This window comes from Porites lutea, chromosome 14 (assembly GCF_958299795.1).
Source record: "Porites lutea chromosome 14, jaPorLute2.1, whole genome shotgun sequence".
Taxonomy (NCBI): Eukaryota; Metazoa; Cnidaria; class Anthozoa; order Scleractinia; family Poritidae; genus Porites; species Porites lutea.
Genome location: NC_133214.1, coordinates 16,175,434 through 16,192,973, shown reverse-complemented (window position 1 = coordinate 16,192,973; position 17,540 = coordinate 16,175,434). Strand labels below are relative to the sequence as shown.

The window sequence follows — 17,540 nt, the reverse complement described above, 5'->3', positions numbered from 1 at the left end:
CCTTGTCTTCAGCGTCGCCTTCTCTTGCTGATCTTGTTATCCAACAGTCATTCCTGTGAGTTGTTTTGCAGGTTGCCATTCTATTTCACTTCACCAAGAATCTCAAATATGTGATGTAATGTTGTCAATCACTACAAAAAAAATTGACAAAAATTAACTTGATTTGATGGAGCATTTTAAAGAACGGAACTTGTATAAGAGTTTTTTAGACACCTTATCTCATGTCAGGTCAGTTGGTCAGGTTAAGAGTCCATAATTTGTATTTTGAATGGAAATTTAACCGCTTTTACATCCTTATTATCAAGGTGTCTGTAAAAGCAAGTTGTTCACATGGCCAGAATTGACTTTACTAGGGGGTTCCATTTCTGGGGTGGAGACACTCCCTCATTTGGTCTAGACAGGGATTTTGCGCTGTACAGGGTATGGTTTTCAGGTTCTTGAGTCTTCCCCACTATTTTGCATCTTTAACAGCGAGTGTTTTTGAACTGGAAGCCTTTAAAAGTGTATGTGTGAAGGCTGCAGGTTCCATGAAATTAGTATGAAAAAATTACCTAATTCTGTATGCAACAGCTAACTAATCAGGGTTACAGTTGAACCTTGATCATCTGGACTTTTCAATTATACACACTTGTTTTGCTGGTCCCGTTTTTCATGAATATTTACCCTTTAAGCCCTAAGAGTGATCAGCATCAAGTTTCTCCTTGTAATATGAATGCCTTGTAAAACAGAGTGGTCACTAGTAAGGCTAGATGAAATTGCAACATGGGTAAACCGAGCAGAGGAATATGGCGTACTCCTCAAAATGGGAAATGACCATACTTGAGATTCAGACTAGGGATATACATACCCCCCCCCCCCCCCCCACCCCATAGTTGTCCAACACTCAGCCAAACTTATACATGGCATTGTTTAATTTCTCATTGTATTTTTTGTTCTTTATTCTTGTACTTTCGTAGAGAATTTTCATAACAATACAATGCCGTGCATAAATTTGTCAGAACATTGGACAAGCCTCTCTCCATCCAAGAGCAGACCTCTCAAGTCTCATGATTTTGAGGTCAATCTCATAGTCTCACCATGAGGCACAAAAATCTCACGGTAAACAGATTCACAAGCCGATGGAATACACTTTTTGAATATTTTCATTTTTACCTCTAAAAAGTGATTTTCATGCATCAATTATGTAGAAATCAACAGTTCTCAGGCATATTCATCTCCATTCGTCATATTTAATCGTCTTGTTGACAAGACAAAAGCCAAATAAGGTTATCATTACCAGTTTGTCGCATTTAGATACGTTTCGTACACAATGTCAAAATGGTGGGAAATGAGGAAAATTCATCGGGTGAAGAGAAAGTTCAAAAAAGAATGGGAAAGTTCGTATCCTGTTAAACGTATTTTTAGCGATCCATTTTCATTTTCATGTCTTTCTTGCACCGGGTTTTAGTTCTTTTTGATGCCTAAACCTCCAGGTTTCTCCCCAAATCTCCAGGTTTTTTACCTTGGTCTTTTGGGGTTGAGAGGTCTGCAAGAGGGCCTCTTGTTAGTGAAGTCCACATTAAGTGAACACCCTATATTTTATTAAGTGAACGAATGGCACACTTTGTTTGAAGACTTTCTTCCCATTTTTACAGCAAAGCGAGCCTGTATTCGGGGAACACCAACTAAAGTCAGGGGCGGATCCAGGATTTTTTCTAGGAGGGGGTGCACTCGTCTCTTGCTCTACTTCAACGCCAATAAACCACACAGGTTTTTTTTTTTTGCAGAATACCAGTTGTATTAGAAAACCGCAGGTCATCTCAGGGGGGGGGGGGGGTGCGCACCCCCTGCACCCTCCCCCTAGATCCGCCCCTGAAAGTCACGTGGGTATCCACAAAAAAATTACAGGTTTCACTGTAGATGGGGATGGTAAAATGTCCGGAGAAGGGCTACCTTAAAATTACCTGATAGTGATCAGATTTAAAACATTAGTTTAATCCTTTCACTAACATTAACTAAATATTTCATGCTCATGAGGCCAACATTTTCTGTGTAAAAGCCTTAAACTTTTAGTTAAGTTCGAGCATACCTTACAAGACCATTGCGGGATTTTCTGCCAAGACTCGTCCCTGAATTTCTATGCCATAAATAAAGCCAAGTGTTGAGGAATAAGTTAAAGATCCGATTGAGGTGATATACGAGTACCTGGAGTCTAAAAACGTCACTTTAGGTCCAATTTAACTACACACATGTTCTGCGTGCTCCGTCGCCATATTTATTTCTTTTAGTGCCCAGTCTCAATTAGCGCGCGACTTTCGCGCGCGAGCTTTCAGAGCACTCGTTTCGCGTTTCTCGAGTACTCGATCGAAAACGCGATCGATTTTTTCATGAAATATCAAGGTTTATGGGTGAGAAAAAAGTACATTTTATTCCAAACAAATAAGTAATGAAACCAAGCTATTGACGAACCAGAAAGCAACCTCGTTCCCAGGTTCTCTCTCCTTACTGAGGACTTAGTTACCAACAGTCGAACCTTAGTTACCAACAGTAAGTGAAAAATCCTTCGTGTAAAACTGAAGTGTATTTTTAAAGGCATCAGTCCAATAAATACGGAAAGAAAATTTTACTTCCGGCTAAAAGGTGGAAGTAACTTCTCAACCACATGATTTATTTCAAGTGATGCTATAATATTGAAAAACTAAGAAACACGCAAGCAGTTCTGACAGGAGCCGATTCCAACGGGATTTGCACCTATGATCTTCCAGGACATCTATGAGAAACTCAGGGGAACGATATGCCATACAACTAGACCCTGCATTCAAAATCGTGGCAGACTTTTGCTGCTTTTGATATATAATAATCATTCACACCTATCACTGAACTTGTAATAGGATGGACTCCTGACAATTGGCATTCTTAACTGAAGAATATAGTTGTATGACCGAGCATGGCAAGGAAAGTCTCTCATACCTCAATGGCAGTAAGGGCATCCAACTGGGGGAAGTTCTTCTGTACAACTTGAAGAGGGTTTCAGTCTAAAACGCCTTTTAACAGACTTTTGTATACTATTGAAATAAAGCTTCGGGTTTGAACCCTAACCCTGTTCACTAAATTGCCCCCTCTCTTAAATGAGAGCTTTAGCTCAGAAAACAGCTAACCTGCCCCCCCGGAAGGGGAGGGGGAGACTCCGCATATGAAAGGGGTGGGGATGCTCGTCGTCTCGCTTAGGGGTGTAAATTTCGGATTTTGGTCACACTTAGGGTGTTCTGGGCAAAACGCCATCATATTTAGCCGTGAAGGTCTCGTTTAGGGTTGCATATGAAAAAATTTTTAAAATATATATATTGTCTGGGTTTCAACATGGTCAAAAAAAGCTTGGGCCACGCCCAGATCGGTCTCATTTAGGGGATTAATTCAAAATTTTCGACGAGAATCCCCAACCCTTTCATATGAAGAGTCCCCCCCTCCCGGGAACCTACCCTATTTATAACAGAACTCTAGTCAGATGCGTAAATCTAATGGAAATGAGCTAACAAATTACACAAAGACGCTGAAACGATTGATAGGCAGGCTCATTTCTAAGAAAACCAGAATGACATACCTGGGTAGAGTTTAGAATTTGTCGACATTCTAAAGATCTCAAGTCCGTTTCATAAACCGGGTTCATAACGCTGTAAGAAGACCAACTCAGAATAAAGCCCAACTTCTAAATTCTAGTGAGCACCCACCCATTCATTGCTGTCAGTTTTTTAGTTACTTTTGAAAAAAAAAGGGTCAACCCTAGAAGGGAAGACAGGACAGGGCAGAGGATTGGGAAACGCCCCATTCAAAACGGGAGAATACAATTTCGTACCTCGCCTGAGTTGTTAAGTCTTATCAGTCATTAATGGGGGTCTTTCAATATATAAACATGCAGCACGACAGCGAGTCTTAGACGACACAAACATGTTTATTCATTCTCTTTGTTTGTGTCCTCTAACACTCGCCATCATGCTGAATTGTTTTAGAACTTTCCGCTAAACACTGTCACTGCTCTAAAACAGTAATCAGTGAAACATTGTGGTGGTGAATGATCTTAGGCAAATAAAAGCTTAAAAACAATACCGTAATTATCGTATTGACGCAAAGCAGGGGCACCCAACGACGGTTTTCTGTAAAATATCTACTCGGAGAAGCAAATATTGCCAAGAATTTTCTTTTACTTGAGGACAGCTAAAAATTTCTACATGACCGTTCTATTCATGTACAATTTTCGGTAATAAATTCCCTACGATTTTCTAAAGTAAGTTTAATTTTTCACATTTCACTCCCTTGGTTAGGCTATTTTTCGTAGAAAAAAGGAAACCTAAAATTATTTTCGGATCGTAAAATGTGATGGAGAGAGGAATCAGAAAAATTTTCACTTTCGTAGTACGTTAAATTGCATCTAAAATTTTGGGGACAATAATACAGAAACCCTTGTAATGTCGAAAAGACTCGAGCCCCCCTAGGATGACCGAATAGATATAGAACATATTTCTAGAGATCTATTAAAAAAGCACTCAGCCTAAAAAGTGTTTTCAATGTATTTAGGAGAGAAGCCGTCGTTGGGTGCCCCTGGCAAAGAGCACTTAATTCCAGAGAACACTTTTGTTATTTATTACAATTTAATGGCAAAAGGTTTCACGTAAGTGATAAATACAAAGGCATTGCCATAAGGACGGTATGTAAAAGAGTCAAAGACCCCATACAAGACAGACCACCTACTAAAAAATATTCATTTCATAAAAACTAAGATTTAATAGGACAGACAATTAAAAATGTGAAAATGCATATAGAGATATGTACAAAAAAATCAATAAAATAATAATAATACAAAACCTCACACATTTCCAGCTTAAAACTCCCTCACTCCTTCCTTAAAACTAGCAATAGTTGTTGCCTGACGAACAAGCAATGGTAGAGTGTTCCACATGTCCACGGTCCTATTGAAAAAACTAAGCTTAAATGTATTAGTTCTAGCATAATTCTTTTTAAAAGTACATTAATCTTTTCCCCCTTAAAGGATACCGATCAGAATCTGAGAAAAACTGTACATATGTAGATAGATCAATACTTATATAGCCATTCAGGGCTTTATACTGGAATAACACGTCAAATAAAAATCGCCTTTGTTCTTAGGACAACAAATTGAGCTTTTTTCTCCATTGTTTGTAATCATCATGGTCTTCAAAATAAACTTACTATAGTTGCCCTTCGCTGAATTCGCTCCAACTTAGAAATATTTCTAGATGTGTGTGGTGACCACACAACACTGCAATACTCTAGCTGTGATCTAACCAGGGCAAGATACAGAGTTCTTAATGTGGAAACATCTTGAAATCCTTTACAGGTCCCTTAGACCTAGGATCTTGTTGGCCTTATTCAATATTTTATCAATATGAGTGCTCCAAGACAGATTGCAGAGTGAATTAGTTTACATTTCTTCACGTTAAACTCCCTAAGGTTTTGTTGACTCCGTGCATATAAACTGTCGAGATCTGGGCCGGGTTGTTCGAAACTGGGTTAAGGTAACCCACGGTTAGTGCGAAATTTGAAATCGGATATGAGAGCTTAAAAAGCAAATTCAGTTTAATTCTTCTCTTTGCCTACAATTTGATGACTGGATACTCTAAAAAGAATAGAGAAAATTATCCGATAGTGTGCTTTTGATAAAAAGAAAAAGAAACCTGGGTTAAAATTAAACCCCGGGTTAGCGCTAATCGGCGTTCGAACAACTGGGCCCTGACTGAAATACGGAATGATCAGCTGGACAGTTTATAATCCTGGATGTTTTGCAGTCGTCAGCATATAATGACACACAGTTTCCAGGCATTACTACTTCAGGCAAATCACTAAGGAAAATTACGAAGAACCAAGGGCCCAATAAGGAGCCATGAGGTACGCCCGATGGAATAGCACACCATGTAAAATTTATTCCTTCTATGACAACTCTCTGTTCTCATTCAAAGCGCACGGGAGATACCAAAATTACACATTTTTGCGGCAGGATATTATGTGCCACTCTGTCAAAAGCCTTTGCAAAGTTCAGGAAAACAACGTCCACCTGTTTGCCCTCATCCAAGGCCTTTGACCATTGATGGTGTAACATAACTAACTGAGTAAAATCATATTACAACCTAGATATCTATTTGGCATTTCATCACGTTTGTCAAGATCAGTACATTTACAAAGTTTATCAAACCAAAGTAATACTCGTGTTGATGAAAGACATGTAAGTAATTGAGCTTATTTGAAGCAAGCGTGAATTGAAGGGCAGGCCTTGACGAGAGTAGCAGAAGTCACGTAGAACGAAAGAAGCCCTGACTAATATAGTAGACGTAGGTTCAGAAGGTCTATACAACTTTGACGTCTCCACTATGAGGACGACTAACTGGTCCTGGCTATCCCCTCTCCTTGTGCTCCACGCTCAGCTCATGCTTCACCTTCCCCCGTAACGTATCAAAATGACGCCTGCTTTAAAAAGTACAATTATCACCTGTTCACTTTGCGGTCTCAGACAAGACTGCTTCATTGAGATCCTAGCTATATACATTTATGTACACCTGTGACAGTAGTTGTCAACTTGAACATTTGTTTCCTCTCAGTTTACAAGTTCTTTGTTTCCGTTGCACCTTCGCCATCTTTCAAACTGCTCTTATCAAATGCACCTGCGATGCAAATAAAAAGAAACTAATCATGAGGGTTCCTTTTCGTATGTATTCTTTGCACGATTTATTTTAACCATCGATCAACATGTTTCTGTTGCTCGTTGCGCTAAATGTTTTACCTAAATATCTGGCAACAGATTTTTTTAAAGGCAAACAAACAACAAAACCTTTACATTTTGAGGAATCATTTCTATGCTAAAAATTCAGTAAAGTCATATTGTATCACTTTCAGCTTAAATGTGATTCGTATAATATTCGCACCGCATACCTATTGTTCCGACACGGAGAACTAAGTTGTGGGAGGCAACCGCGACTGCCAGGACAATAGGCATGCCGAATAATGAGAGTAAGCGACGTCAACCGCCACCAGGGGAGGTGGGAGGGACCATACTTCTAACTCACTTCCACTGAACCCCGTTGAACTAGCCAAGAGGCGGGCAAAAACTAAGCAATTCTAACCAAGGGCCGCAATGCATCATGCCACGAGCCCGCAGGCCCAACACCACGGAATTTAAGAGAGTTACTTAATTTCCCCGTCCCCGGCCAATTATGTATGCAGTGAGAATATTTTACTTTATTTCAAATTCCTTGGATTCGTTTGCTGTTTTTATGCTGATCAGATTATAGGTTGAAGCAGGAGATTGATAGACTGCGAGCAGTCTCGTGTTTTTCTTTGCAAAATTACTGCACGCAAAACCTAAGCACGCGAATGGCGAATTAAGCCGCAAGCCACGAGAAATGAAGGCGTATAAAGTCTCGTCTCAATCCCTTATTGTAATAACAACGTCGTGGTTTGCAATCGCGCTGGATGAGATAAGAACTAGACGGATTTTAAGAGAAAAGGTGGACTGCAAGCAGTCTAGGAGATTGATATCAAGCCAACCATGCTATCCCTTGCCACCCGAGCAGCCCGAGCAGCCTGTGCAATGGTTGCCCAGAATATCAGCCATCTCCTCTGGTACAAAATCGCGACTACGAAGAGAACTAAAGCAAACCGTATTGTAAACCCTAATCGAATCGAATGAAATACTTTCTCGGGGGCATATTAAATCTTTCAACTTCTCCGTGGAACAAGTATCAAGGCAATTGATGACAAAAAACCTCCTTTTAAGAACACACGAAATCGGCAGGGGAGTTGCCCTCACCTCATTTTCCAGAAAAACACCTGTATAAAATAAAAGTTGCAAAATCAAATGCTCCTGCAGCTGCTTGGGCTAGATTAAGTGCCCAGGGAATCTTTCCGTCTGCTTTTAAACTCTTGCCCACCGGTAATTAGTACGTATACCCTCTGCGCTGTCTCTGGTTCCCTGAGGATGAATCTTTTTAAGACTAAAAACACTTTTTTAGCCAGCTTTAGGCTCTCAGATAGTAGGGATGAAGCGGTGAAAGGCGTACGGAGCGACTCAGTCGCGGAGCCTGGAACAGGCTACATTTTGTCTTTCAGAAGGTACACCCTCAAGAAAAAGTGTGTTTAACACTTACTTCCCTTCTCTGTGATACCGTAAAATTCCGAAAATAAGCCCCTCCATGTACAAGCCCCTCCAAAAATAAGCCCCCAAAACCAGGAACGCAAAAAACGCTCCGTTAAATCGCCCCTCCAAATATAAGCCCCCCGGGGGTTTGTACTTGGGAAATTGCCCTCAAATACAAAGTAAAACAAAGCAAAAACGGTAAATTCACTTACAACTATAAGGCTAGCCCAATCGATTTTGAAACGCAAATTTCCCTCCGTAGATAAGCCCCTCCGAATATAAGCCCCTCAACAAATAAGCCCCTCAAAAAGGGCCTTCGAAAAATATAAGCCCCAGGGCTCATTTTCGGAATTTTACGGTATATCAATAAAATGTTTTCGTATGCTCTTTGGAATCTCAAATATCGTTTTTTACATTTTCATTTTACTTAGTTAGAGATTCGAGCATGCTTTACGAAATATTCCATAAAAATCGGAAAATGATTAAATTGCGCCTTCTCTCCACTTGCCTCACTTCCATGAACAGGGTTGGAAAAGACAATAAATAAAAAAATCTAAGAAAACTCGGTATAACTCCCTCAATAATATTTTTCAAAATGATGCGTAGTGTCACGAACATCAATTTCACAAATTTTGACTAAGATAACTAACAAACCTAAAATGATATCAAATACAAACCTTTGAAAGTCACATTATCTCCAATCAGCATAAAGGGTGCCCACTGCATGATGTCAGAAAAGCCATTCTCTCTCATCGACTTCATGGTCTGATGAAGAGATTCACTGGCACTTTCACCATGAACAAGGTGCTCGTAAAAACGATTCATAAACCACATGGTAGCTTTATCATCTACAGCCCATAGCGCCGCCAGCACGGCGCGTGCACCCGATGCTAGAAATGCTCGAGCGATTCCAACAATTCCCTCAGCTCTAATCTGACCACTTGCACTATGACAGCAGCTAAGGACAACCAGCTTGGCTGTTAGTCGAACTTGTGAAATTTCAGCCATCGTTAATAAGTAGTCTTCTTCGTGTGCAGTTCCGCAGGAGCTTATAGGGGAAAGAGCTATTTCTCCACGTTCGTCATCACCATGAGCAGCGAAGTGAATGAGACTGACTGAATGCACGCTTTCCAGGACTGCCTGCTTAGTTGCATCCTTTCCAAGCAAAGGTTGAACACCGAGCAGTCGCCCAATCATCTCTGCTTCCTTTCTCGCCCAAGGCAGTGAGTTTAACTGTAGAATTTTCCCTCGGTAGTATACATCACTAACGTCTGGCTCTCCTACGATCAGTGCACCGGTTTTACTATGGTAGTCTGCTGGACTGAGCTGAATCAACTTAAGAGTCGTCAAGGAAGGGACAATGCGAATCCTGAAAGTATCCGATAAATACTTGCCATTACAATCCTTTAAAGCAGCAAAAGGAATAGGATACAACAAGTTATCGGGTATAATAATGATTTCTGATTCTTGGAGTAAGTCAGCTACAGGAGCGACTATCATGTTGTAACCATCAGCAAGGGTTAAAGGTTTAGAGTCGTGATTTTCGTCTTCCTCTTCTTCGATAAGACGCAAAGATTCGAAGCTGTCACTCTGAGATTGTTTGCATGATGGCGGGGAACTTACACATGAAACTAATGATCGATCTTCGCATTGGTCTTGAAGTAAATCAAGAGAGTCACCAAATGTCTGATTTCCAAACACTTTATCTGCACTTTCTTTGAGTCTCGTTTGTCGAGAAACTATAATTTTGTTTGGCTTGAGGATCCAAAAAAACATATCATCATCGAAGCAGCAAACATAAAGACAAGAACTTAGTGCATTTTTGTTCATAACGTTCTCAATACCAATCCATGACTGTGGGTTGGCTGATACCCCTTTTTCCACAGAGTACTTATCTGAAAGTGTGTCTGTCAGTGCTCTGGATCGTTCAAGCTCGGCAACGTAAAGAGCTTCATAATAACTGCCTGTAGCAATTAACAACCTACAAAGAAGAAGGTAAGGGGACACATGCTCATCAAAAAAAGAAATTTTGAATTGATCTTTCACTCTTAAAAAATCATGCATTTCTTCGCACTTCTGAATGCTTTCATGCAGATTTCGCAGAACTTCAGTTATGCTTCCTCCTGCCACTAACTCGTTCATAGCAATGGTAAGGTGACTGCTAAACTGCATTTCAATGTCCCCTATTTCGTAACTTATCTCAAGCGCTTTATTAGCAAATTCTTGGCTCTTTGCAGTAAGTTGAAATTCTCGACAAAGTTTTCCCAGATTTAAGTATGAAGTTCCAACACCAGCTTTGTCACCGATTTCTTGTCTAATCACTAGTGCTTTTTGAAGGTATTCTTCAGCCTTGGTATATTGACCAACAGATTGAAACACAGTTCCTAGATTTCCGTAACCTGCTGCTTCTCGTCCTTTGTCACCGATTTCTTTACTGATCACTAGTGATTTTTGAAGGTATTCTTCAGCCTTGGTATATTGACGAACAGACTGAAACACATTTCCCAGATTTACGTAAGCAGATGCTTCTCCTTCTTTGTCACCGATTTCTTTCCTGATATCTAGTGCTTTTTGAAGGTATTCTTCAGCCTTGGTATATTGACCAACAGACATAAACACGGTTCCTAGATTTCCGTAATCTGCTGCTTCTCCTCTTTTGTCACCGATTTCTGACCTGATCACTAGTGCTTTTCGAAGGTATTCTTCAGCCTTGGTATATTGACCAACAGAAAGAAACACAGTTCCTAGATTTCCGTAATCTGCTGCTTCTCCTCCTTTGTCACCGATTTCTTTCCTGATCACTAGTGCTTTTTGAAGGTATTCTTCAGCCTTGGTATATTGACAAACAAATTTAAACACAGTTCCTAGATGTCCGTAATCTGCTGCTTCTCCGTCTTTGTCACCGATTTCTTTCCTGATCACTAGTGCTTTTTGAAGGTATTCTTCAGCCTTGGTATATTGACGAACAGATATAAACACATTTCCTAGATTTCCGTAAGCAGATGCTTCTCCTTTTTTGTCACCGATTTCTTTCCTGATCACTAGTGCTCTTTGAAGGTATTCTTCAGCCCTGGAATATTGACCAACAGATTTAAACACAGTTCCTAGATTTCCGTAAGCAGATGCTTCTCCTTTTTTGTCACCGATTTCTTTCCTGATCACTAGTGCTTTTTGAAGGTATTCTTCAGCTTTGGTATATTGACCAACAGATTGAAACACACTTCCTACATTTCCGTAATCTGTTTCTTCTCCTCCTTTGTCACCGATTTCTTTCCTGATCACTAGTGCTTTGTGAAGGAATTCTTCAGCCTTGGTATATTGACCAACAGATATAAACACAGTTCCTAGATTTCCGTAGTCTGCTGCTTCTCCTTCTTTGTCACCGATTTCTTTCCTGATCACTAGTGCTTTTTGAAGGTATTCTTCAGCCTTGGTATATTGACCAACAGATATAAACACAGTTCCTAGATTTACGTACGCAGATGCTTCTCCTTTTTTGTCACCGATTTCTTTCCTGATCACTAGTGCTTTTTGAAAGAATTCTTCAGCCTTGGTATATTGACCAACAGATTGAAACAGACTTCCTAGATTTACGTAATCTGTTGCTTGTCCTTGTTTGTCACCGATTTCTTTCCCGATCACTAGTGCTTTTTGAAGGAATTCTTCAGCCTTGGTATATTGACCAACAGATATAAACACAGTTCCTAGATTTCCGTACGCAGATGTTTCTCCTTGTTTGTCACCGATTTCTTTCATGATCACTAGTGATTTTTGAAGGTATTCTTCAGCCTTGGTATATTGACCAACAGATATAAACACAGTTCCTAGATTTCCGTAATCTGCTGCTTCTCCTCCTTTGTCACCGAATTCTTTCCTGATCACTAGTGCTTTTTGAAGGAATTCTTCAGCCTTGGTATATTGACCAACAGATTGAAACACAGTTCCCAGATTTCCGTAATCTGTTGCTTCTCCTTGTTTGTCACCGATTTCTTTCCTGATCACTAGTGCTTTTTGAAGGTATTCTTCAGCCTTGGTATATTGACCAACAGATCGAAACACAGTTCCTAGATTTCCGTAAACAGATGCTTCTTCTTTTTTGTCACCGATTTCTTTCATGATCACTAGTGCTTTTTGAAGGTATTCTTCAGCCTTGGTATATTGACCAACAGAAAAAAGAACCGTTCCTAGATTTCCGTAACATGTTCCAACTGTGCGATTATTTCCAGCCTGAATCATGATGCTGAGTGCATTCTCGTAAAACTGTTTTGCTTCCTCGTATTTGCTTCTTTGATAGTAGATGTTCGCTAGTTTAAGTAATGTTATCCCTTCTACTTCTTTTTGGCCACTATTGTGTAGTGTCACTAGAAGCTTTTTACCACATTCTATCGCACGGGTGTGATCGTACACAAGAGTATAGCCATCAAGAAGTTTATGGTATACATAGATAAGAAGTGGTGTGGTAAGTTCTTTGATTGTCTCTAGGGTTTTACCGTTAAGGAGCACCAAACATTCGTTAAAGAAGTCCACTGCTTTTATAATACGTCCAGTGTTGAAAAGGAAAGTTGCAACGTTTACACCAATATCAATGGTCTGTAGAATCTCCAAGATGTTGTCCATGACGTGTTCTTCTTTACCTTGAGAAAAAAAATATCTTAAGAGTGAGAAAGTGAAACAAGATTCTTGACGTATTTTTAACTGAATAGTTTAACTTCTTAGGCAAGATAATCAAGCTTTCATGTAAGATTTACTGAGGTACGTCAGGATTATAAGTGTTGGACTATCATTTCTTTGGCCTATTCTATACTTCTTGAATCTGCAAATGCAGAATATCTAAATATTTAGCTTTACAGAGTAGTTTGTAACCTACTACTTCAGCCACAAGCTTTTACAACAACAACGAGCTTTATTTGCATGACCATAAGTTCATATAGTTTTGCAAAAAGCTAATGTAAAAAATGTACAAAATGTAGATTCTATGAACCATATGTATTTTAGGATAGCTCTTTGTTAAATTGTAAAGAAGAGGAATTTGTATTTAAAGGCTTTCTACTTTGTTCCATTTTTAGTTCTGACATATTCGTCTTCTCTAAGACTTAAAAAATATTAAGGCGAAATGGTTTGGTATTTCATTGGTGTTTATAGAATGAATAGAACATTACATGGCCGTTTGGAGATACGAAATTTCTTTTCTCGTATTGAAGAATTTTTCACTCGTTCGCTGCGCTCACCCGTGAAATACTTTTTGAACACTCGAGGAGAAATTTCGTATCTCCGCGCGGCCATGTAATATCCTCAATTTATTATTCGTTCAAAATATTGGCTCCAATCCCCCGGCTAATTCCTCATAACCCACTGGCGCTCACCATATTTGGAAGACGAAAGCAATACAGAAGTAGTTACGTCACGTTGTCATGGTAGCAAAATTTTTGGATGACAACAAAGCAAAACGTCACTTAAAAAATGGATTCGCACTGTTTCAAACTTCATCGATCTTATTTAATTTAATTTAATTTGTCAAATGTTGGCGAAATTTTTTGGGTTAAATCCGAAAGGACCGTATGTAAGTTTAGAAAAAGATAACCAAAATTTTTGTTTTGTTCTTACCTACTCCATAAAGTGGGCGCGTGAAATTAGGAAGTTTCATGTCGCGGTCGTGCAACAATGGATAAGAAATGTACAAAAAAGCGTGATGCATGTGCAAAGATGTTTGTTTTGCCAATCTAAACCTATTGTTTGTTTGCTGTTCGCCGTCGCTGTTGCAAAAACTCCCTATTGTTGTCATCCAGAAATTTTGCTACCATGGTAACGTGACGTCACACTTCTCCTCTCTACTTATATTCCTAGACTTACACTCAACTAAACAAGGACTGCCATTGGCTGATTCTTGTTCACATGGCCTTGACTAAAATCAACTGTACCCCGATCGTGATATATTTGAACCGGATTGTACCCAGCTCGGGATTCATTACAGCACGTGATCAAAGCATGGTGGAAAGTGGCGTGACAAAAAGCGGGAAAAACCGTGCTAGTTTCTTTTTCGTGAATGAACACAACAACATTCACAATAACACAAACATGAAGCCTCAAGCTAAAAAGCAATGATTTTCAAAGTTATCCGAGAAGAGAAACAGCAGCTAGTGGAGGAAAAACTGAGATGCAGATAATATAAGGAAAGTACTTTGTAAATCATCCATTCAGTGGATTTGAGAATTAAATTTGTGTTCTTATAGGTACCGAGTCGACGGTTTTGATTCGCTCCGGTTATTCTTTTGTTCCTGTTGAAGTGAAAGTCTACAAATATAACAAAACACTTAATGTCAGGTCCCTCGGGAAACCTGTTAGTTTTGTTTTCCCTCGAGTCCTGATGTTTCCCGAGACGAACTGTTTCCTTCGGGATCCGACATTAAGTGTATAATATAAAATTGATCAAACTCCTTTCCAGACGCCGCAGCCAAGTTCTTTATTCCTGACTTATGTTAAGAAATGCAAGAATACGCAAAACGTATCCCTGGAGGGATCGGATGTCGTTTACTTTTGACACAGGTAGCCCAAGCTCGAAATATGAGCATCGGCGAGCATCGGCATTGTTGCGTAACGTTCAAAATATAAGGATTTGTATGGGGGAAAAAACCTATCGTTTCTGTAACCTACGAAAATGAAAGGATTTCATTAAAAAACAGCTTACCTTAACCTTTATATAGAAAAACCCATAAAACGGCCATAAATCGGCCCGTGGACCACACAGGAGAGACGTAACACACATTTTAAGTAAGGTAAGCTGTTTTTTAATGAAATCCTTTCATTTTCGTAGGTTACAGAAAAGATAGGTTTTTTTCCCATACAAATCCTTATATTTTGAATGTTACGCAACAATGCCGATGCTCGCCGATGCTCATATTTCGAGCTTGGGCTACCTGTGCTTTTGAGGAGTATCTTCAAGGAAAAACATATGTTATATCGTGAAACCATGCCGAGAAATAGGCCAAAGTTTTGAAGAAAGTCTTCGAGAAGGTAAGCTTGTTTGTACTGACAAATTAGAAATATTTTGAACGACTAATAAAACAATTATTGAATTCGGCTATCGTAAGATGAAAAGAATAATGCAGATCTTCGAGGATGTTATTCACCTCAGCCGATAACATCCTCCTCAATCTGCATTATTCTTCACATCCTACTCAGCCTCATTCGATAATTACTAAATAACAGTAACACTAACCATAAATGTAATAAAAGTGAACCATAAATGTAATGAAAACCCGAACCATAAACGTAATAAATTATAAACATTTTAACCATAAATGTAGTAAGTATGTAGAAAATCGTATGAATTCGAGTACATTTCTTTATTTATGGCACGAGTGATGTTTCAAAAGTTAAAATCATTGTACGAGCAATTTCACTGATGGTTAACAATAATTTTGTTGACCAATCAGAAACTTCATTACTTCATCCTTTGTTCTGTCACTTTAATGATTGCCAAAAGATTGACATCATGGAGGTAGCTCCCTAGGTCACCTAGGGTATTTAATGTTTGATATGCCTTCCGTTTTCCATAGAGCGAAAATTTAATCAACTATCGTAACCAAACAGGTTAGTTATCAAATTTTTATATGTAATTTCCGTCTACGGGTAACGAGCTCGCGTGTGGGGATAAGGTTGTGAGGTACTGAGAGAAGACTCTGTCTTCCATGTCACATCCATTCTAATACGAGTTCAACGCATCTTCTGAACAAGACAAACAACTGTTATTTATTTTCCGTTTGGGATTTATTTTTTCAAAGACCTTGCCATCAGTTTTACGGGAAAGAACCTGTAATCTAGGCTGCAGGCCCCAAATTCAGGGACTTAAAAAGCTCAGCATCAGTAAAAACTCGCAATGCTGCAATTATGAAGAATTTACGAACAGATGTTTGTTTAACTAAATTTTATGATTTTATAACTTTCTTTGGTCCGTGTCCTCTACTAGCAAGACGTTAATCAATAAACACCTTAATGCGACGTTCCCCCTTTGTTAATAGTTCCACCGAGTGCAACTATGTCTTTCCTGTCTCAGACTAGATCGGTTCATTATGAAAACTCAATAAAAATACGCCCTCTCTTCAGGGGATAATACACAGCTGTACGTAGGAGTACAAAAACTCATCCAGCAATTGACCCAATCCCCTCTAGCTTTTATTAACCGGGCTGCCTCAAGGCACGCCCTAGTTCATAAAATGGGTAGTTTTCTTTGTCGAAAAATGAACACTATCACTTATTAACCCACTAACCCAGAGGGCGTTACGTGATCCTGTGATAGATTTTATTCGAAACCAATAGGACTCCAACAGTAACGGGCTTCAAACCGATTCACTAGTGCCAAACCATTCGGACTTCAAAACTTAACACTAGTCTTAGACAAAAATTACAATTTTCTCAAAGATGCACTGTCTGTCATCAAATTATATCGATAAAACCTTCCCTTATTAGTATGCGGTGTTTCATCAGATAAAGTCACTGCACGTGACTTATACTTATGAATATTAATTATCAGCACAGCAACTGACACAACAAATGGTGGGTGAATATTTAATGTTCTTTCAAAATATCACATGAAGTAAATTTACTATTGCACAAAATCAAACTTTGTTCTTTCAACAATTTTATCAGACACAAAAGGTCAGCGACTCAGCGGTGTCCAAGCGTTGCACTTAAGACTTGCCAGTTGTGAATACGCAAGGTACGAGTACTGGATTTTTGTTTACCTACCATTCGGTCGTTCCAGAAAAAATTTTTCAGAGACTACTTTTTCACTGCACTTGTTGACATTGTAGTAAGTATTTAAGTAATGTCAGAAACTCATGAGTTTCTGGTAATGTTTAATAAACTCGCAGCACGTGTTTTATCGGGTCTAAAATCGCTCGCCATCGGCTTGTGATTTTAAACCCGACAAAACACTACTGCTCGTTTATTAAACATTACTTAAAGCATTTTTGTCGATATTCACAAAGTCTCTTTAAAGATTCATTTCTTTCTGTTTAATGCAACACACTCATTTTTGGAAGTCTAAATTTCGGGTTAGGATAAAGAAGACTCGTCCGACGAAAACAGGAACTTTTAGAAATTCGCAGACAAGTTCATCTCAAAGCCTCATTGGCGAAAAGGCAAAGAAGCGGCGAAGCTTCGAGAACGCAAAGCTTCTGCGGGAGCTTCAAGTACAAACTTGAGAGAAATAGAGTACTAAGGAAAGTTACCGTATAAGGTTTGATGACTTGGAATCCTAGAGCTTACAGTTATTCCTAATGTGGCCCAGAGTTTTTGCTTTTGTTGGTATCTGTATTATTGAATTTGTGCGTGATCGAGTGTTGTGCGTTTTTAGTGTCGTCACACAACGCTCCTCCCAACAAAGGGGAGGAGCGTTGCG

The 17,540-nt window shown here is 39.2% G+C and overlaps 1 protein-coding gene across 1 annotated transcript in view; it reads right to left on the bottom strand.

The window, feature by feature from the left end:
- Positions 1–4,618: 4,618 nt before the first annotated feature.
- The window catches only part of LOC140924799 (uncharacterized), a 67,573-nt gene continuing 54,651 nt past the window's right edge, over positions 4,619–17,540 (bottom strand). Inside the window, exons 2-3 of the mRNA XM_073374805.1 lie at positions 8,818–12,348; positions 4,619–6,668 (exon numbers count right to left, since the gene is read on the bottom strand). Of these exons, the coding sequence (XP_073230906.1) occupies positions 6,607–6,668; positions 8,818–12,348 (3,593 nt within the window). The 3' untranslated portion in view covers positions 4,619–6,606. The remainder of the gene's footprint in view (positions 6,669–8,817; positions 12,349–17,540) is intronic.